Source organism: Aotus nancymaae, unplaced genomic scaffold (genome assembly GCF_030222135.1).
Source record: "Aotus nancymaae isolate 86718 unplaced genomic scaffold, 86718_ANA_hifiasm-v0.15.2.pri h1tg000010l, whole genome shotgun sequence".
In the NCBI taxonomy this organism is placed as follows: domain Eukaryota; kingdom Metazoa; phylum Chordata; class Mammalia; order Primates; family Aotidae; genus Aotus; species Aotus nancymaae.
In genome coordinates this window covers 71,790,695-71,813,516 of record NW_026988421.1, presented here as the reverse complement: position 1 = coordinate 71,813,516, position 22,822 = coordinate 71,790,695, and the positions used below count along the sequence as shown (strand labels likewise).

The 22,822-nt window shown below is 46.2% G+C and overlaps 1 protein-coding gene across 6 annotated transcripts in view; it reads right to left on the bottom strand.

The window, feature by feature from the left end:
• TSPAN14 (tetraspanin 14) overlaps positions 1–22,822 on the bottom strand; it is a 63,623-nt gene that overhangs the window by 23,962 nt on the left and 16,839 nt on the right. For 4 of the 6 annotated variants that reach the window (XM_012440405.3, XM_012440406.2, XM_012440404.2 and 1 more), the window contains exon 2: positions 6,340–6,437. In XM_012440405.3, coding sequence (XP_012295828.1) covers positions 6,340–6,420 — 81 coding nt within the window. In that variant the 5' untranslated portion in view covers positions 6,421–6,437. Of the gene's footprint in view, positions 1–6,339; positions 6,694–7,143; positions 7,153–22,822 lie in introns of those variants that run through there. The other 2 variants (XM_012440408.2, XM_012440403.3) reach the window with 2 other exon arrangements.

Here is a 22,822-nt window from a genome sequence, read left to right as displayed (position 1 = left end):
TGTGGCATGTACAGCTGTCATCAAACTGTACAGTTAAAATGAATAAATGTTATTCTATCAGATATCAATAGAGGTGATCTTTATAAAATATCAATAGAGATGATCTTTATAAAAAGGATTTCCATTAAAGAAAAAAAGTACAAATAAGAAAAATCACTCCTGTAGACTATGCCATGCTGATTATTTACCAGCCAAGGAGACAGAGTTATACAAGCACACCAAGCTACGTAGACTTGAAAGTACGTGCAAGCATTTAACAGTCCTACGTGCCAAGGAATAATCTCAGAGCACCCTGAATATGCCTTCCTCAGTGATCCCAAACTGGCAGTCCCAGCCTCACACTTGCCTAAGTGGGGGAGATCAGGGGTTGAGGCCCTGCAGGGATCAGTACCACAGGCCACTCCTTAAGTTCTAGAGGAGTTTCTGATTAAGCAATCCTTGCCCTCTGTCTTGGCAAGTCTAAATGCAGAAATACACACACACACACACACACACACACACACACACACACACACACACACCCTCTGTGCCAAAAGACAGTCAATTTTCTGTGAATTGGGGCAATCATTCTGGAGATGTAATTTTGACTATATGTCAGGCAGTCAAAACAATGTACACACCTTGTGACCCATTTAATCTCACTCCTGGGAATCTATCTCAGCGAATAATTTCCCTCCCTTCCCTAAAGGGAAGAATGTGTATTACACAAACTAATCACTGCATCCTTATCTAGGATAGCAAAAAAATTGGAAACAACCTAAATGTCCAATATGGGAATTTCTAAAAATACAATTGGAAAGATAACGTTGCAACCTGGAATGTTCTATATTAGTAGATGCTGAGGTGAAAATCTCAAGACTGCAAGGATACTGCTCACAGGATATAAAACTGTGTGCTTGCAAACAGGATGCTGGGGCACGGAAGAGGGAATGCAGTAAACCTGGGATGCTTTGTTTAGCCTTTATGAATTTCCAAGCAATTACAAAAGTTTATTAAATATTACTTAAAGAGAAAAAGGGACACCTTCCCAACACTGAAAACAAAAATACACCATACACATTATTAAAACACTAGACTTTTCCCTTTTGACTGCATTACCGAGATGGAAGTGAAGAAATCATTTGCCTTAAGATCTAGGGATCAGGGCTCAGGGTCTGATATCACAGACACAGAGTTCAACTCAAATACGGGCAATTCTCCATCAGTCAGAAAAGCCCACGAACAGCAGACTATCCTGGGAGGTGGTAAGTCCTCTATAAAGAGGAGCATAATAAAGGTCAGATGAAGAGAATAAGACCCCACCTGCAAAGATGCCATACACAGTGGTAGGGGAAGAGAGCTGATCTTTCCACCTTGGTTGGGCTTGTCTTCCCTCTCTTGGGCAGGGAGGCCACAGGCCCAGTTTTACACAGGACAGGCCTGGGGTACCCCTGTTGTTCTGGCAAAATTCCCAATAAACTCTCTCTTACTCTCAAGTTTTCTGATTTGAACCCGGATTACATGTTCACCCTACTCACAGGAGGCATCTGTGACCTTGAAGGAAGGGGCCTCAAGACACTCTGGTCACAGAGCACAAATGTCCATGGCTCTCATCTCACTCAGAAACAGGCTGTACAGTGGCAAATTCACACATTATACAAAGGTAGGCTCAGATGTACCCAAGTCACTGAGAAAGCCAATGGCAGAGTGTCATTTAAAAAAAATTTTTTTTTAACTAAAGGACAAGCAGAGGACTCTCCTGTGTAACACAGGCCTACAGTCTACTTAGAAGGGGTCTCAGTTCTTCACTTTTAATCCATCTCTGAAGCAGATCCAGGCAAGGACTTTATCCAACCTTTGCATGCAGATTAAAGCCAATGCTTGTGTGGGAAAGCAACCCTGGAGTTGCAGACATCGTCTGAATCATCCCTCTAGAGGATTCACTCGGCAAACCCAGAAAAAGCTCAAATGTTTTGTGGAACCAGTGGGGGGTATAAATGAACAAAGACAAAGGGCCAGATGCCACTCCTCCATTGTACGCCTCTCCCAGCTTCCTTTCCTCTGCACGTCAAAGTGAGATCTTCTGTACCCATTAACCAACAACTCCCCAATGTGCCCTTTACCAGCCCCTAGCAACCAGCATTCTACTTCTGTCCCTATGATTCTGACTACTCTGAGTATCTCATATAAGTGGAATCATACAGTATTTGTCTTTTTGTGTCTAGCTTATCTCACTCAGCACGGTTTACCCACGGTGTAGCATGTGACAGAATGGCCTTCCTTTTTAAGCTCTTTTACATCTATATATCACGTTTTGTTTATCCACTCAATCACTGATGGACACTTGGGTTGTTTCTACCTTTTGGCAGTTGTAAATAATGCTGCTATAAATGTGCACATGGGTGTACAAATATCTCTTTTACATCCTGCTTTCAGCTCTGTTGGTTATATTTAAAAGTGGAATTGTTGGATCATATGGTAATTCTATTTTTAACTTTTTGTAGAACTATCATACCGTTTACCATAGCAATTGCACCATTTCACGTTTTCACTAAGAGTGCACAAAGGTTTCAATTTCTCCACATCCTCATCGACATCTGCTATTTTCCATTTTAAAAAATAATAGCCATCCCAATGGGTGTGAAGTGGTATCTCATTGTGGTTTTGATTTGCATTTAAATTTTGCACTAACAACAGGTCTAGCACAACCAAAGAATGATTTTTTTTTAAGTAAAAAACGCTAGCGCTCTCAAAAAGCTACATTGCACGGAAGCATATTTTCCCTAACATCCTTGTGATAAGAACTTCATGAAGCCCATTCCATTCTCGTTCTGTAAACCAAGAGGTCCAGAACAGACATGCAAACATCAGTGGCATCTACATTTCTCATCCCAAGCAGGTTTTAACAATCCTTGGGAAAACTGAAGTCAGAAAGAGAGCTTAAAAAATCTGTTAGTGACCAAACGGTATTTATCTATAAAGAATGCTATTGTGAACATAATTCTAAGTGCGGGCAAACTACTAAATCAAACCTCGTATCGTCCCAACACCTAGAACTCGTCACAGAAGCAACAAGTTGCCTTCCGCCCAAACCTGCCTGCTAAGCCCAGTGTCCACCATCAGCAAGTGCAATCCTTCTGCACCACTGCTCCCTGTTAATTCATCAAACAAAGTACATCTACCTGGGCTTTGCTTCAAAATAATCCAAAGTGTGGGGTGGGGGAATACAAATCAAATAAACTAGATGGTGGGAACATGGAGTTCATTTAGTTATCCTACTTTTATACTTTCTCCGTTTTAAAAAAAAGAAAACTTATCTGAAGAGGTAAGGGCTTGGGCATTCCACTTTATACATTTTCAGCAACCTGAGGCAGACACTAGGCAGCTGAGAGTGCTCTTTCACAAGGAAAACACTGAGGCTTATCCAATCCAGGTCACTCAGCTCAGGGAAGCCCTGGGGGTCCAGAGCCAGCCTTGTATCCTCCTGCCACACTGTGAGCTTCCCAGAGGGCTGTGCGCCCCAGTCTCAGGCTCTACCCGACGTCAGCATCTCCAGTGCAGATGAAGACTGCACATCACTACCAGGAACCTAGTGGGGAGGGACCAACAGCTTCTCCCTAGGCAAGATGCTTCACCTTCCACTCTCATTTCCCAACCAGCCTCTCTCATGCTTGGTCTTCCTGACTGTTCCTGTTTGTTCCTTCCTGTTCTGCCACAACACACACTAACTGAAAAACGATTAACTTTCAACACACACATTGCCGAATCTGCAAAACCCCCAAAACATTGCAGCAACTTCAACCACCAAGCAGACTTGCTACCAAGCTGGATTCATGCACTCCACTATTGGAATATGGTGCTGCAAATGTGTTACTGGGCAAGTTAGTAGAGCTACCTAATGTCCAAAACTCTCTCCTGAGACCCTCTGAAGAAACAAAGGTATCAGGGCCCTCAGCCACAGCAGTAGTGGCAGAGTGTTGCTCTAGCTGCAGAAATCAAGATGAGAGTCAGAGGTTGAGGCACAAAGCCAAGCAGCACACCCAGAGAGGGGAGCGTCTGGGTGTCCAAGTGCCCAAGTGTCAGACTGCCTGCATAGCCCAGAGACCCTCCACCATACACTTGGCTGGGTGTGCGGAATGGTGGAGGGGAACACCAGGTAAGGCCAGAGGGCTCACCAGACATGGACCAATGCTGCTCTGAGAAGCCATACATCATGAGGATAGAGTACAGACCCCCACATTAAGAGAGACCAAAGGCACTACATCAAATACCCAGCAATGCCCTATTTCAGGGACAAAGATGTGGTTGTTGGTGCAAAGTTATCTGAGCACAGGAAAAGGCGTGGGCTAAAAGACCAAGCCATTGAATCCCACCTTATTTCTTTAGGATAGAAAATCCCCAAACACACAGAGATAAATAACCAGGAGATGAGGCTGTAAAATCAAGCTTGCAAGGCAGAGAAGGCTTAGTAAGTCTGCCTTGTTTTCAAGAGTTCCAGTCCCTAGCCGGGCGCGGTGGCTCACGCCTGTAATCCCAGCACTTTGGGAGGCTGAGGCGGGTGGATCACGAGGTCAAGAGTTAGAGACCAACCTGGTCAACATGGTGAAATCCCGTCTCTACTAAAAATACAAAAAAAAAAAAAAAAAAAAAAAAAAGTTCCAGTCCCACCAGAAAATGCCAAATCTGCAGTAGAAGCAAAATGTGACGTCATGGTCACTCATTCTGTCCTCCTTTCTCCACCTAGCCCCACGCAGATACTCGTAAACTATGTTTAATGGTTTTAAAAGCCTCCGTGCATGATCATGTCCCCAGGCCCTCCTGCACAGAATCAATGTCTGCCTCTCCCTGGGCCAATCCCACTGGCAAGAAACACATGCTGTATCTCCCTTAACCCACTGATTATCTCCAGCCAGTGTCCAGTTTTTCTTCCCTTCTTTAAGGTAAGCATTCTTGGAAGAACTGTCAAAAGTCACCCACTTCACTTCCTTACTTCCCATTGGCTCCTCAGCCAACTCCAGCTGGGTTTCCATCCACCCCGATACCCTACCCAGAGCACACAGTGGTCTCCTCAAGGTCATCAACAACCTCCACTTTGTCTAAGCCATTACCAATGTCTTGTCCTCATCCTTCTTCACCTCCCTGCACCATGAATGACTGTGCCTTTCCACTTGAAAGGCTTCTATAACACATAATCTCCTGGTCTTCCTTTTACCTCAGGCCACTCACTCTCAGCCAACTTGGGAGTGGGCTTTCTTCCTTGACCCAACCTTTAGCATCCTAGGGCTCAATATTCTCAGTCAACAGATCCATCTTCCATGCTCTCATCTGGTCCAGGCTTCCTCTGACGGTAGTAGGCCAAGACTTCCATCTCCAGGACAGTCAATGACAAAGGAAATGGTACCTCCCTGAGGCTGGCTATGAGATAACTTAAACGTATCCTTCTACTCCAAATCCTATCTCAAAACCACCTGGTACCACGATCCACCCCCTCACTCTGCAGTCACTCCAAAATCAGATCATACCACCCAACTTACAAGCCTTCTAATAATGATTTAAAGCATTAAAAAATAATTCCAACTATTTATTGAGACATGTATGACTCCTTGTGACCTGGCTCCTGTATACCTCTGTCCCCACCTGTGTGCCTTCTCCCACTTACTCAGTTCCAGCCACATGGTCTTCTGTTTATCCTTTGCAGACACAAAGCTCATTCCTGCCTCTGGCCCTTTGCAGCTGCCATTCTCTCTGTCTGCAGCGTTCTTCCCCAGACCCCTGCTTGGTCACCTCTTCATTAGTACCCAGTTTTCAGCCCACAAGTCACCTCCACAGAATGCCTTTCTGTGGGCACCCTAGCCAAGGAACTTCTCCCTCACTGCTCTGTTGCTCAGGAGGCTGACATGGTTCTTGGTTACACATAAGCACTACAAGGGTAGGATTTTATTGCCCCTGTCTGCTATCACCTCCCAGAACCTAAAACAGGGCCTGGCCCACAGTCAGATACACACAAAGTACCTTGCTGCTGGTATCTCATTGGGGCACTCCCAGGCTCAGAACAGGAAGCGGCAGGTGGTGGAAATGGACAGGCATCTGGGTCAGGGCCCCAAGGCTTCCAGAACCCCCAAGGCTTCCTGAACTCCCAAGGTTGGGTTGGCCTTACTGTGGCTTTCAATCACCTCGGCCTTTGGCCTTCCCCTATCCCCATGGTTGCCACTGGTTCTGTGAGGGCAGGGCTCACTGTCCCTGCCCCCCACCTTATCCCAGAGCCTCATATAGTATCTGGCAAATCAAGAGTGTATGGAAAACCATAATATACTGAATGAAGGACCAAACAAGGGAATGTGGCCGCTCCCATCCACTTACCCAGAAGATGATGTTGTAGCTGAAAAGGAGGTACTTGTACCAGCAGCTGACCTTGGCGTTAGAGTATCTATAATAGTGCATCTTCTGAGAAGCAGAATCTGCGGAGAAATGTGTGACTGGTGAGACGGCAGGCTCAGAGTTAAAACCTCTCTCCCAAACCTGCTCATATGCAGATTCCAGAAAGCTCCCAATCATTTCCCTCGTGTCCCTTTACCAGTCCAAGCAGAGGCCTACTACCAAGGCCAGGTACAGTTAACGCAAAACTCAGGTTAAATTGGCTCTTCAAAACACAAATGAAAGGATAAGGGAGATTTGTGAAGGAAGGAAGAAAGATGCTTTTTAAGTGTCTTCTAAGTACCAGGAATTCTGCTTGGAGCCTTCCCAAACATTGATTTCATCACCTCTCGATTGGGAATTGATTTTTTTCCACTTCATGGTTGAGGAAACAGTTCAGAAAGGTCACATGACTTGCCCAAGGACAAGAGAGCAATGACAACCCAGGACTGCAACCAAGGACAGGGGACTCCAAAGCCCATGTTCTTTCCACCCACCAGAGCCAACAGAAGAAACAGGGGCTTGACCACAAAGAGTCACGTTTGGGAGATGAACATGCAGGTAGGTCTGGACATGATCCAGCTGTGCCCAGTGAAGAAACGTCAAGATGAGGGCCCCATACTCATTCATGCAACATTTTCTGAGAACCTCTGAAGCTCAGCCCTCAAAGAGGTGAGGAAGGCCACAGCAGCCAGCACCCATTCCCCACTCCCTCCCTCACCTGCCACCCGCCTTCCCACCTCAACCCACCACGGCCACAGCTTTGTCCTCCAGGGCTGTAATGAAGCGTGTACTATACCAGCTAGGTAGGAACACCCTGTGAACTGCACAGTGAAGGGTGGGGCTGCTGTTTTTTCTCTGTGTCTAACCGCCAAAGCAACCTCAGAGGTCCTACCTCAGGAGGGTGCTATTTCTGAGGGACTTTTCTGAGGGCCTGGCCTACCTTTATTGCTTTCCTTTTTGAACCCCAGTGGCAATCCAGGTGGACCCCTAAGTCCTCCATGGTCCCCTGCCCCCAATGCAGTGGCTGAACAGTGGGGAAGGAGGGAGTGCCTCAAGTGGACAGGTAGGGACAGGATCAGAGGTCTATGGGGCAGAGGTCCCATGCCAGCCCCCTGCTCACCTCCCACTTCCCAGGTGAGGAAAGTAACATAGCCCAAGGCAAAAGCAGACAAGGCCACCCTGGAGGTGAGGAGGTGACCCACCCACATCCACCAGAGAGAAACCAGCTTCCACGGAGTGGCTACTTGCAAAACCCCTTCCTGTGAGTCTGCCACGGCAGGCTGGTTGCTGGTTTGCAATGTTCTGAGGATGAAGTGCCAAGAAGGGACATGAAACTACACTCCTCTGGAAACAGATCCTGTGACCGCTCTACCTCTCCCACGGTGTGGAATTGACAGGCACAGCCTGGACACCACCACTCACCCACCGGCCCCTCCTTTGCAGGAGGGCTGAGAGAGCCTGGACTGTCTGACCTCAGAAACCAGCAGGGGAGAACGACAGGTAGACAGCAACCCAGCTGCCCCATCCCTACCTCCCCACTTACCACCACCCCACCATCAGAAGAGCACATCCATAAAACTCACCTCTAAGAATGGGTGTGAACACAACTACCTGTTGCCTAAGGACTCTACAGGACACAAGAACATACATGAGGCCTGAACACTGTCTGGGCCACACAGAGTGGCTGAAGGAAGAGAAGGAGCTCTCAGGTAGAGACACAGGCGCCTTCCTTCAGCAACATGACCTCAGTCCATGCAAGTCCCTACTCTCTCGAGATCTCAGCATCCTCATCTAAAGCAGGGCTCTTAGTGACTTGCCCCTAATGTCACTGGCATGAAGAGCCTGGCTGGCAGCATCAGAACCACTTATTCTAAATACAGATCCCAGCTCCCAACACAAGGTCCTGATAAGGAGGTCCGCATTGGAGCCCTGAATCTGCATTTCTGACAAGTTCCCCTGGTGATACTGACAAGCCGCCAGACCCATGCCCAGCAGATCAGGTATCGGCTTAGGTACCGAGGGCTGCAGCACTCCCCTTGGGGATCCTACAAAGATAGATGGGCCTGTGAGCTGTGGTGCAGCACACAAACTTGGAAAGAACGGCTCCTTGTAGGCAACTAACTTAATGGTAGCTTTAGCTAACATTTACCAGCTTATGTTTCACAGATTACAGGGTCCCAAAGAACAGGGTTGGTTTGTTAATTTTTTGTGTAGGTAGAGTCTCATTATGCTATGTTGCCCAAAGTAGTCTCAAACTCCTGGCCTCAAGCAATCTTCCCACCAGGGCCTCCCAAATTGCTGACATTACCTGCATGAGCCACCACACCCAGACAATGGTTTGGCTTTTTAAATTGTTTTTTTTCCCTCTCTCTCTCTGTTTCGGGGAGGATTGGGCTACCCAACCATAAATCGAGGACTAGATTAATGCATATAGGATGAAAAAAATTTTTTGACCTAAAACTCAGGTACATTTATCACCGAGAACTGTCAATTCAGCTGGAAATGCCCTATGAGGCAGAAACATGTTCTAAGTGGTAGAAACCCTGTTCCTTTTTATGGAAAAGACAATCTTCCCCCTCTCTTCCTTGTGGTTCCCAGAGGAGCCTGGAAAGTAGAAGGCTGTGCCCTCCAGGGAGCTGGGCCTCAGGGACTGGGGAGGGCTGGTCAGGCATGGAATGGAATGCCTTGGGATCCTTTGATCTCATTTAAACCAACCCTGTAAAGAACTCTCCAGAAGCAGTAAGAAAAGCCAAACATCCCCCTTCCTCCTTGATGAAAGCGCCACAAAGACACCAGCTCATTAGCAAACATGTCTGTCTGCTTTCCGCAGTGTTGGTAGCTCACATCTGCTCCCCTGCTCGGGGCCTTTGCAAAATGACTGTCCTATGGTGACACAGGGACTCTCAACGTGAAGGTCCCTGGTCTCCTGCAGCTCACACCCATTAAGTGTGCAGAACACTTCATAGGGTTGCAAGTGGCAGAGAGGCCAGCGCTCTGGAGCAAGGATTCTCCGTGGGGCACCTGGCTTCCCTCACCATCTGCTACTTCACCTTCTTGCACCCAAGATGCATGACCAACTAGGAAACAATTCTGCCTTCAGATGCTGGGGTCCACCCCGATGCCCATCAGACACTCTCACAGCCACGACCTAAACCCCAAGCCCTCACTCCCTCCCTGGTAACGTCAACACACGAAACTACACTAGCCAAGTCCACACTGTGGAATAACTAGGAAGAAACCCCCACTCATCCAAGAAGAGGTATGCTCCACTCAGATGACGTATCCTGACGCACCTGCCACTTACAACCCAGAGCACATGCACTGACAGCCTTACATCACATTTGGCCCTTTTTATACAACTCAGGATAACCCCATGAGGTCTAGGGGTGGGGCTGTCCCAATGACACTTTTCCCCCATCCTCAACCCACAGAAGAGGAAACTATTGCAAAAAACTGTTGCAGGAAACATTTCAGTTTTCCTTCGCCCCCACTTCCCCACCCCTGCCCATCCACCTAAGCTCGGGACAGGGAGGGAAGGCACCTCTCACTCTGTCCCTCTCTGCTCTACTGGCCAGCGGGTGGAGAAGCAGGTCCTGACCCTCCATGGGGCTGGCAGATCCTGGTCTCCACAGAGTTTAAGCTGAGGGAGGTAAATGGGAGACTCATTTGGACTCCAGCCTAAGCCACATCCTCCCACACAGTGTACAGTGGCCTTCTATCTGTGGAGCGGTAATGATGGAGCTACACAACAAGTGTGGCATGGAGGCTGCAGAACCCCAAAGGAGGGAAAAAGGACTGAGCGCTCCTGAGCCACTGACAGAATTATTATCACAATTATACAAAAATGCAGTAAGGCTGATAAAGGCAGCGGTGCTGAAACTAGAACGCAGATCTGACCCAAAATGATTCCCAAAGTGACCATGTGCCTAGCATCTCACCTAATTTGCTAAACCACATCATACCAGAGGAAGGCAGAAGTTAGCCCTCTATGAGCAGATCCATCCACAATGAACATCCAACATCATTTATCTTAAATACATACACAAACACATACACATGCCCGCAAGAAGACTAAGAATCTTCCGAAGAATAGAAATGGGTAAACTCTTCACAAATGTTAAGTACCATTCAAGCAGAGAAGAATCTCCAAAAGCTATTTTGTGTGCAAAGAAAAAAAACTGAGACCTCAGACTGTCTCAACTCTAAGAATGTTATACAAAATAAAGCATCAGTGTGGCAGGTAAAAGGCACGTTTATCAAAATATCAACTTCTCAAAATGTGGCAAAGGGAGAATTGTTTAACAGTGGTGAGACAACTGGTTAGCAACCTGAGGGGAGTTAAATAATAAGCAAATAACAATTAGACATTTAAAGGGCATACGTACATGCACGCATACACCCACACCCAGAGAATAGGGTATTTCAAGTTCATTTTACCTTCCTTCAACTTTTGAGGCAACAGGAAAAAACAATTCAAAGCACAAGACTACCAAGCCTGAACAGATAACAAATCTAAAAAATCCCCATGATTAAAAGTAACATTAAAATACAAAAGGAAACACAAATGTTATCTCCAGCTGCAAAAATTATGACAGAGTACATATCTGCAACCTATAGAGACAGACAAATGAAAAAAGGATATGAATATTATACACAAATGGAAGAATAACATAACAAATGGAAAAATAAGACTGGGCAACATGGCCAAACACCATCTCTACAAAAAATACAAAAATTAGCCGGGCGTGGGAGACTGAGGTGGGAGGATCGCTTGAGCCTGGGAGGTAGACACTGCTAGGAACAGTGATCATGCCACTGCACTCCAGTCCTGGGTGACACAGCAAGACCCGGTATTTAAAAAAAAAAGAAAAGAAAGAAAGAAAAATATTCAATGTCACTGGAAATAAAACTTAAAGACAATCCAGATATACAATTTCTTTTTCTCTTTTTTTTGAGACAAGAGTCCCGCTCTGTCGCTCAAGCTGGAGTGCAATGGCGCAATCTCAGCTCACTGCAACCTCCTCCTCCCAGGTTCAAGTGATTCTCCAGCCTCTGTCTCTGGAATAGCTGGGACCATAGGCGCATGCCACCAGGTCTGGCTAATTTTTGTATTTTTTGTAGAAATGGGGTTTCATCATGCTGCCCAGGCTGGTCTTGAACTCCTGAGCTCAAAGCAATCTGCCTATCCTGGTGTTAGATATAGTGAACCCCAAGTTTCTCTTCAAAGAATCAGTATGTCAGTATGTTCAGGTCTCTTAGTCTTTAATTCTCTAAGTTTAACTTCCTTGTAGTTTCAAACCTTTTCCACCAGTTCTAATCAGTAGTTCACATCTGTTCCCCCAGTCCCCTGCCCCATCCTGACTCTTCCCAGTCACCCACTCCGGTCACCTTCTTTGACCTAGGTCACCCCTGGCTATCTGCTCTGACCCACCCATAACAGTCCTTCCCACCAAACCACCCACCCTGCCACACCAGGTCGGACCCTGCTCTCTTTGAAATAGCCAATTGGGATTAGTCTAGCTTGTGTGGTCCAACCCTAGCCAACAGGGGAACAACACAACAGTAGGGGCAACCTAAGTACCCCTTTTCCTCCCTTGTCCAAATGTACACTCACCATTGTTCCATCTGTGAGCCGCACCCTTCTTAAGAAGTAAATTGCCTTGCTGAGGAAGTTTATATTCGAGTGCTACTTCTTTTGTGGCATCGAAAATTCTACTTATAACAACGGCCTTCCAAAGTACTAAGATTACAGGTGTGAGCTACTGTGCCTGACCTGTTTTACACTTTTTTTTTTCTTTGAGACTAAGTTTCACTTTGTCACCCAGGCTGGAGTACAGTGGCTCGATCTCAGCTCACTGAAACTTCTGCCTCCCTTGTTCAAGTGATTCTCCTGCCTCGGACTACTGAGTATCTAAGATTACAGGCGACTGCCACGACATACGGCAAATTTTTATATTTTTAGTAGAGACAGGGGTTTCCCCATGTTGGCCAGGCTTATCTCAAACTCCTGACCTTGGATGATTCACCCATCTCGGCCTCCCAAAGTGCTGGGTTACAGGAGTGAGCCACCACACCTGGCCTATTTTACACGTTTTAGTTCAACAAAATTGCCACTACTACTGTGGCAAACACATTTATTCCTTGCTGGCAGTAGATGAAACAGTTTCTACCCTTTGGTAGCAATACGGTTACATTTACCACCTTAACCAATAAACTAATGACTAAGAATTTGCCTCCAGAAAAGGAATATGCATTAAGTGAAACATGAACCTGATGGTTTGCAATTATGGGACAATTTTTAAGGATGTACTTAAAGGCCAAAGGTCAAAGTAAGAGCAAAAGTTCAAAGAGGGGTGATGGTGGACTTACAAGTGATTTTCCAAAAAGGTTTCCAGTGTCACACTTACCATTACCACGTTTGTATTATAAATGAAAACGGGCCCATTGCTGGTTGGGGGTGACCCTGCAGGGGAAGAGAATGCTGGCTGCAGTGTGATAAGGCTGGCAGTCACCATAAACAGGAATCCTCGGCTTCAGTGTTGTACTCACATGTAACATTCCTCCCTCCTGCCCTTTTTTAAATTAAAAAAGTAGCACATTCTCAACTCTAAAATATCTCAACAATTGAGAAGTGTGAAAAGTGAACCGGCTGGCCAGGCGTGATGGCTCACGCCTGTAATCCCAGCACTTTGGGAGGCCAAGGCAGGTGGATCACCTTAGTGTGAAGTTGGAGACCAGCCTGATCAACATGGTGAAACCCCATGTCTACTAAAAATACAAAATTAGCTGGGCATGGTGGCTCACACCTGCAATCCCAGCTACTTGAGAGGCTAAGGCAGGAGAATCTCTTGAACCAGGAAGGCAGAGGTTGCAGTGAGCCAAGATTGCGCTATTGCACTCCAGCCTGGGCAACAAGAGCAAAACTCTGTCTCAAAAAAAAAAAAAAAAAAAAAAAAAATGTGAACTGGCAACAAAAAACCCATAAATAAGGGTTTTCAAATCTTATCAGTACCCACAGTAATAAATACATTTAACAAAAGTCAATCCAGTGCACACACACACTTGCATGCACAATTAAAATGAGTTTTGTGGAAGCCAGCACAGTGGCTCAAGCCTATAATCCCAGCACTCTGGGAGGCCAAGGAAGGTGGATCACTTGAAGTCAGGAGTTTGAGACCAGCCTGGCCAACATGGCAAAATCCCATCTCTACTAAAAATTAAAAAATTAGCCGGGCATAGTGGTGAATGCCTGTAATTCCAGCTACTCAGGAGGTTGAGGCGGGAGAATCAACTAGAACCAGGGAGGCAGAGGTTGCTGTGAGCCAAGACCATGTCACTGCAGTCCAACGTGGGTCAAAGAGTGAGACGACATCTCAAAAAAATAAAAGTGAGTTTTGTTAATTATTTCCCCTAATCACATGCCGTGCATTGTGGATTTGCTTTTTTCTTTTCATTTTTCAGAATCATCACTGTACATAATCTAAGAATTAACTACTGTAAGAACCATGTTGAGAAAACAGCAGACTCCAGCCCTTACATCAGGTTTTCCCTTTCTAGACAACACTTCCAACTTCTAGCTGACTCTTGATGTTTACACCCAAATATCTCTTAGAAATGTCTGCATATAATATAGTTGTATTACTATACCCCAGCTTTTCAGTTTTATGCACTATGCATCCACTTTCTACCCTGGAAGAGGATTTAACCCTTTACTCCCTACAAGCCCCTCTCCCTGCAAGCCACCCCTCAACGCTTATCCTTTCCCATCTCTCCACTAATTAAACTGCAGCGCTAGCTGGAGTAATTTTCACAGGACCTTATTAGGACCATGTGAACCATCAGGGCAAGCAACATAACACATGATTGCATTTCTTTTCCTGTACAACTTTTTGTTTTCTCTGGAGTTAATAATTTTTTGTGTTTGCTTAATTTTCTATGAGTTTATCAACATTTAGCCCAAAATTTGATACAGTTGTCTAAATCTACTCTGAGTTTTTTCATATCATATGTTTTATTTCTATTTCTTCTTCAAGAAGAAATCCCTCCCGTGGCCTTTGGAGCTCTCTCCATCTGGACCAGTGCACAGAACTGCCTTTACATCTTTTGGGATACAACCTAAAGATTTGGTGTTTGTTCACTTTTGTGTAGAAATCCTTCAATGTGAAAGGCAAGTTTTTCACATCCAGTATGTCTGAAACATCTTTATTCTACCTTCACTCTTTTTTCTTTTTTTGAGACAGAGTCTCACTCCTTCACCCAGGCTAGAGTGCACTGGTGTGACCTTAGTCACTGCAACCTCTACTTTCTGGGTTCCAGCAATTCTCTTGCCTTAGCCTCCAGAGTTGCTGGGATACAGGCATGCACCACCATGCCCAGCTAATTTTTATATTCTTAATGGAGACTGGGTTTCACCATGTTGGCCAGGCTGGTCTCGAACTCCTGGTCTCAAGCCTTGGCCTCCCAAAGTGCTGGGATTACAGGATACCTTCACTCTTGAATTAGTTTGGCTGTGTGTAGAGTTCTAGGCTGGGGATCAATTTCATTGAGCATGATGAAGGCACGCTTCCCTACCTCCTATATTCAGATGTACTGAAAAGCCCGAAACCACACAGATTTCTGATCTGTATTTGACCTGTTTCTTTCTCTGTGTAACTTGTAGCATCATCCCTTTCTCCCAAGCATATTGACATTTCAGGATACTAGTCTGGATCTGCTTTCATCCACTTGGCTCAACATTCCATAGGCCCCTCCATAGAGAAGCTAATAACCTATTTCAGGAAATATTTTCCTAAATGATTTTGCTATGTGCATTCTTCTCTATTCTCCCTTTCTGTTAGCTCCCATCAATTGATGTAGGAACCCTGGTTGATGCTTTAATTTTCTTACCTTCTGCTTTATTTATTTTTCATCTCTTCATCTTTTTGCTCTATTTTCTGAAAGATCTCCTGAACTTTATTTTCTAATAGTTCCACTGATATTTTTGCTCTGCCCTTTTTTTTTTAATTTTAAAATAGCTTCATTTTCTAGCTGTTCCTTTTTATTGTATCCTATTCTTATTTCATGGATACAAGAATTTTTTTCAAAATCTTTTCTCCAAATAGACTTCCTTTCAAATTGCTTTTTTCATTTGTTTTGCTTTCCTTCATGTTAGTCACTTTCTTTAGCCATCTAGTAATCCCTGGCAGTCCTCACATGACTAAGAGTGAATGACTCAGGAACTAGCTGGAAGCTCTGAGTCCTTGGGCAGCTGAGTTTCTGTCTAGGATGACCTGGTTGGGCCATTTGTTGGGAAATTCCTGTTGTCAGCATCATTTGTATTTTTTTCCCATCTTAGGCTGGTTAGACTCCACAATGAGGCTCCTCTTCATCTGTAAGAGCCTGGCTGTCAACGTTCTAGAAGCCAAAGGGGGTTAGAAGACAAGAGAATGGAGGTGGTCTTAATATTAACTCCCAAGAATACCTGGAGGCTCCTAGGCCCTTGGTTTCTTCTTCTGCAGAATAAATCTGCAACATGCAGCTAGAGTCGGAGGGGCCATCATCTAGCATCATGGAGGAAGGAAAGGAATGGAAGGATATAACTGCATCTGCTGCTTTCAGACTACTATTCTTGTACTCAGCAACCTCTGATGCCCACGATCCCCTCCTACCACAAAAATATCTCATGCCATCCATTCCTACATTTTAAACTGAATCATTCATCTACTCTTTGCTTAACATTTTTCTTGCTGTTTTCTTTCTCATCCTCCCTGTCCTCATGCACTGATTTCTTTTTTAAAACTCCCTTTATCTTATGTGGGGTTTTAGGAGAAAGCAAAATTAGATGTAGCTACTCAAACCACTATTTTTTGCCCAGAAGACCTTTAGAAAGATTTCAAAGTATTTCCAATTGTCACCTTTTTATTTAGCAAAGTGAAAAAATCGGGAAGTAGTGGCTGGGCACAGTGGCTCCTGCCTGTAATCCCAGCACTTTGGGAGGCGGAGGTGGGTGATCACCTGAGGTCAGGAGTTTGAAACCAGCCTGGCCAACATGATGAAACCCGTCTCTACTAAAAAGACAAAAAATTAGCTGGGTGTGGTGGTGCATGCCTGTAATCCCAGCTACTCGGCATGCTGAGGCAGAATTGCTTGAACCCGGGAGGTGGAGGTTGTAGTAAGCTGAGATCGCCTCATTGCACTGCAGCCTGGGCAACAAGAATGAAAGTCTGTCTCAAAAAAAAAAAAAAAAAAAACAGAGCCGGACGCCTGTAATCCCAGCACTTTGGGAGGCCAAGGTGGGTGGATCACGAGGTCAGGAGATCGAGACCATCCTGGCCAATATGGTAAAACCCTGTCTCTACTAAAAATACAAAAAATTAGCCTGGTGTGGTGGCACGCACCTGTAGTCCCAGCTACTCGGGAGACTGAGACAGGAGAATCGCTTGAACCTGGGAGGTGGAGGCTGCAGTGAGCCAAGATTTCGCCACCGCACTCCAGCAGCCTGGGTGACAGAGCAAGACTCCGTCTCCAAAAAAAAAAAAAAAAATCAGGAAGTATAATCTATTATTTCATAAAACATAAAAGAAAGGACAAAAGAGACCTGGCACATGCAATTAAGGTTACTAATCAACTGATCTTAACATGGTGGGGGGTCATCTGAGTGATCCAATATAATTACATGAGCCCTTAAAAGCAGAGCTTCCTCCCAGCTGAGGGCAGAAGAGGAAGGCAGAGAAGCAGCAGAAGAATTTGATGCACTGTTGCTGGATCTGAGTAGAGAGGCCACATGCAAGGACCAGTGAGGGGTTCTACATGCTAAGAGGAGCCCTGGCTGACAAGTCAGCAAGGACTCAGCTCTACAGTAGCAAGAAACTGCACTCTGCCGAAAACCTGAATGAGCCGGGAAGTGGATTCTTCCTAGAACCTCCAGAGAGGAGCACAGCCCCGCCAACAATTTGATTTGGGCTTTGGGAGACCCTAAGGAGGGAGTAAGTTGAGCTATGCTGGGCTTGGACCTCCAACCTACAGAAATTGTGAGACTTAACACAGTCAGTCTTTTGCACCCACAGTTCTGTATCCATGGACTCAGCCAACTGGGAATGGAAAATATTTGAAAAAATATAAAAACAACAACAAAAAAGATACAAGTAAAAAAATACAGTAAAGCAACTATTTTCACAGATTTTTTTTTTTTTTTTTGAGACAAGGTCTTGCTCTATTGCATAGGCTCGAGTGCAACAGTGCTAACTTGGCTCACTGCAGCCTTGATCTCCCAGGCTCAAGCAATCCTGCCTCAGCCTTTACGTAGCTGGGACTACAGGAGTATGTTACCACGTCCAGCTGATTTTTAAATTTTTTGTAGAGACAGGATCTCACGTGTTGCCCAGACTGGACTTGAACTCCTGGGCTCAAGCGATCCACCTGTCTCAGCCTCTCAACATGCTTGTATTATAAGTATCAGCCCCCTGCACCCAGTCAGCCTTTACACTGTATTAGGCATTTTTTTTTTTTTCCGTAATCTGGAGATGGTTTAAAGTTTAGGGAAGGATGCGTGAAGGTTATATGCAAATACTACACCATTTTATATTAGGGACTTGGGCATCTGTGAATCTTGGCATCCTGAAGCGGGTATGTCCTGGGACCAAACCTCCTTGGACAATGGAGGAATGACTGTATAAAAAGGATGGGGAGGCCAGGTGTGGTGGCAGACACCTGTAATCCCAGCACTTTGGGAGGCCAAAGTGGGTGGATCACGAGGTCAGAAGTTCAAGACCAGCATGGCCAAGATGATACAACTCTGTCTCTACTAAAAATACAAAAATTAACAGGGCGTGGTGGTGGGCACCTGTAATCCCAGCTACTTGGAAGGCCGAGGCAGAGAACTGCTTGAACCCAGGAGGCAGAAGTTGCAGTGAGCCTAGATCGTGCCACTGCACTCCAGCCTGGGCGAAACAGCAAGACTCTGTCTCCACAACAACAACAACAAAAGGATAGGGAAAGGAGGAAAAAAAAGAACATCAACTCAGAACAAAGTGGACCTTTAAATTAAAACTTTTCATTCTCTTTTTTAAAGACAGGGTCTTGAACTCCCAGGTTCATGTGGTTCTCCTACCTCAGCCTCCCAAGTAGCTGGGACCACAGGTGTGTACCCCCATATCCAGTTAATTTTTCAATTTTTTGTAGAAACGGGGTCTCACTATGTTGTCCAAGCTAGTCTCGAACCCCTGGCTCAAGAGATCCTCCCTCCACAGCCTCCCAAAGTGCTGGGATTATAGGCATGAGCCACCACGCTCAGCCTAAAACTTTTAGGTTTACAGAAAAACTCATTATCTCTCCTATTACCAGATAAGCTCTATCAAAACATCACTGCCAACACTGGTACTCCCTAAGACTCAGCTGTTTGTGAGCCTTAGATCCAGATTAAACTCTGGACAGTGCTTGGCAGCCCCACACCCAAAAAGTCAGGCCCCTGGCTCCTCTCACAGGGACCTTCAGGGCGGGGAGGGAAAAGGATGGCTACCTGCACCCCTCCAACAGTTTTTTAGCATCCCCTGATTCTACCTCCAGTCTACCTCCAGTTCTTTAGCATCCCCCGATTCTGCCTTGCCCTCTTTGGACAATGCCTAATTCAGGAGCTTGCTGAAAATGCAGAATCTCAATTCCCTTCAATCTGCATTTTACTAAGATCCTGAATAAGATGAAAATTTGAGAAGCTCTGAGACAGTAGACTCATTTTTAATATACAAATAAGGGGTCATGAGGGAGGAAACGGGGAGAGAAGCCCCAAGGGAAGGAAGCCGGAGGACAGTGCAGAAAGTGAACTGAGTGTTGGGAAGGCCAGGCCCAAACCATGCAGCCTGACACTGCACAGACACCGCAAACTCCCCAGGCTTCATGCAAGTGAAGTAACGCCCCTCCTATGGGATAATAACACGCCTCACAACCCTTCAGCACTACTCTGCTGGCGGCTCCAGATCTGCATCTTTCCACACAAGCACCAGGCACAAATACCAGACAGAGCATGGACCAAGCGGTCCCACCCGGAATCCCTCAGCCTCCACCCACCCAGACACTCAGGAGCTTTCCTAAACAACTCCCACTCCAATACCTTCCTGAGGGTCACAGGTCAGTTTCTCATGACATCACAGGGAATGTTTGAAGGTCTCTTACCTGTCTACCTCCAACCCCACCCCTCCTCTGGCTCCTCTTTTTCCCAAGGACCCAACTGACAATGACAACACCCACCACCCATATCCTGAGCTACACCTCGTGTCCCCAAATTATCCTTGCTGTCTCCTTCCCTCTCATTCTCCAAAGCCAATGAATCATTCAATACCACCTGGCCTTTGAGGCTCCCAGAACTGGCCTCTAACCTGATCACAGGCCCAACCCAGGGAAAAGCAGCCACATCCCCTAAGAAAGGTGGAGCTCCTGCTGCATCTCCAGTAGTACCTGGGGCCTGGACATTCCTACCATCTGAGGTGCTGGGTAACATTCATAGGACAAAAGAACAGGCAGGCCGAGGGAGAGAAGCCTAGGAGGGGGCAGGTGAATAGGAAAGAATGGGTCCCAGTAGGAGAGAGGATCACTAAGGCAGGCCAGGGCAGGCTGCTCCACTGCCCACAGGAATCTCACCCTCTGAGGGTGGAAGGAGGGGCTTGGCTCTCACTGACTCACCCCTGAGAGCCAGAACTGTCTATGTATTTCCCTGACTTACTCCCTTATTACCCCGAATGCCACACCCAGGGCCACCAGAAACAGTGCAAAATCAGATACCGTGGCATGTGAACCTGTGGATTATATCAAAAAAGAAAAAAAATTGTAATTAAAAAAACACCAAAACCACCACTGTGGAAGTAACCACTCACTGGGGTGAAGAAGTTTGACTCTTTATTGTGGGAAGTCACAACGAAACTGCACAACATCAGGAGGCTGGGTCCCCTCCTCTATCACAGAGTGACAAACACTGCCCTGGCACAGTGTGGGGAAGGTGGGAACCCGGCTTCCAAGCCCATTAGGCCCCTGACCGCCAGCCCTGGATGGCCTCCACATGGAGGCGCAGGAGAGGCTGGGCCCCAGCTCTGAGCTCCACCAGGCTTTCAATGGGCCTGAGGTTCTCAGTGCCTGATATCCTGTAAAAACCCTGATCTTAGCGACTGAAGCACTGTGAATTTCCACTACCAAAAACCCACAACCCAAAACCTGCTGGGTTTCAGGACACTGAGGGGCCTCCTCGTTAACCTGGTGAGGGGAGGCCTCTGTCTCCCTCAGTGCTGTCATCAAGAAAGCAGCAGAGTGGGTGGATGTAGGTCGGGGGAGGCCTCAGCAGGAGACGTGCTGGGCCTGGAATGGAGGTCACCTAGTCCAGTGACTTCCAAACTTACTATTTTTATTATTTTTTAAGCTGCAGGAGGCTTTGTTCAAAGAAACTCTGACCTAGAAACCCAGCATGGAGGCAGGCAAAGCAGAACACTTTTATCTTCAGGTGGCTGGGGGAAAGGGAGGCTTCACAAGGTGCACACTAAAAATCATGGGTCCAGTGCGGCTGATGCCACACTCCACAGGACAGCAGAATGGCTCAAGGAGCTGCCTCCAGAATCATATGGCAACTAGTTCAACAGGACTGTGACAGACCTGGAAATGCATGTTTTGAAGAGCTGTCATTCACAGCAGTTTGAAAAAGCCCCCACTGAACAAATCTGGAACAATCTGAGCATCAAAATAAACAATAATAGTAATGGATTTTAACTCATTGAATAGCATGAGCCTATTCTAATACACAAACAGAGAGATAAATAAACAGGAGAGAAGGAAAAGTTCTGTGTAGCACAATGATATATAGCTACAGCAGTTCCGTATAGCTAATGACAAATGTAGAAGGAAACATGGAATTAAACCATCTCATTCAGCACCCATGACAGAAACAACGAACTGTACCAAGAATCTTCAATGGGTCCTAAAACCAGTAGAGGAGTTTGATGTGAAATAGCATACTGTATTTGCATAGTCTCAAAGTATCTCCCCACAGGACACTTACAAAGAACAAAATAGTAACTTAGAGGGGAGAAACCCAGTAGACATCACCACAAGCAAATGATCATTGTTAATATCACCGGTATTGACTCAGCCCCACATCATTTGCCTCCCAAGGCGATGCACCTAGGACTCACCATTTCTGCAGTATTCCTGACAAAATTGCAGAATTTGAATCTAAGCATGAGGAAACAACAAACAAACTTAAATTTAAGGGAGATTCTACAAAATAACTAGCTTCAAGTAACTCAAAGTCAAACATAGAGTTTGTGGTCCTTCTTATGGGGAAAAAAAAAAAAAGGCTGGCGCAGTGGCTCACACCTGTAATCCCAGCACTCTGGGAGGCCGAGGTGGGCGGATCACAAGGTCAGGAGATCGAGACCATCCTAGCCAACATGGTGAAACCCCATCTCTACTAAAAATACAAAAAAATTAGCTGGGCATAGTGACGCACTCCTGTAGTCCCAGCTCCTTGGGAGGCTAAGGCAGAAGAATTGCTTAAACCCAAGAGGCAGAGATTGCAGTGAGCCAAGATCGCGCCACTGTGCTACAGCCTGGGCAACAGTGTGAGACTCAGTCTCAAAAAGGAAAAAAAAAAAAAAAGCAAACAAAACATTCAGGCCTTGGGCCCCATCGGAGATTTTCACTTTTATATTTTTGAGACAGGGCCTCACTCTGTGACCCAGGCTGGAGTGCAGTGGCTAGTGGCACCGTCACAGCTCACTGCGGCCTTGACCTCCTGGGCTCAAGTGATCTTCCTGCCTCAGTGCACACCTTCAGTCCCAGCTACATAGGGAGATGAGGTCTCCTTATGTTGCCCAGGCTGGTCTCAAACTCCTGCTTAAGCCATCCTACTGTCTCGGCCTCCCAAAGTGCTGGGATCACAGGCATGAGCCACCACACCCAGCACCCATTAGAGATTTTCAGAATGATTCATCAGGCACCTCATTCAACTGCACCAGCAGCCTCAAGACAACACCTGCTTACCCAGGTGAGGCAGAGCCTGGTCACCCACATCTGCCACCCACCCCACCCCCACTGCTCAAATGGCTAGGCAAAAGGAGGCCTGACACCTTCTTGGCTTCCAAGTTGATGTCCCAACCTACTTCCTTCTGCCGTTGAAGGTGAAGCTGCCCACTCATGGGAGGATACTAGGCCAAGGCAGGCATGGCACATGTGCCCTATATCCTGATCATCATGGCAGGCCTCTTTCTGAAAATCAAAGTCTACATGAAATGTCTCTACACAGAATGCTTTATATGCCCCTGGTAAGATCACATCAGAGCTTCTTTCTCAGCCAGTTGCAAACAAATGTGGAGAGTCTGGCCCCAGTCTACACTAGTATCCCCAATGTAAACAAGAACCCAGAGGGTCCAAGGTGCAGTGCCTCCAGACTTCAGGAGGACTGGACTGGGCC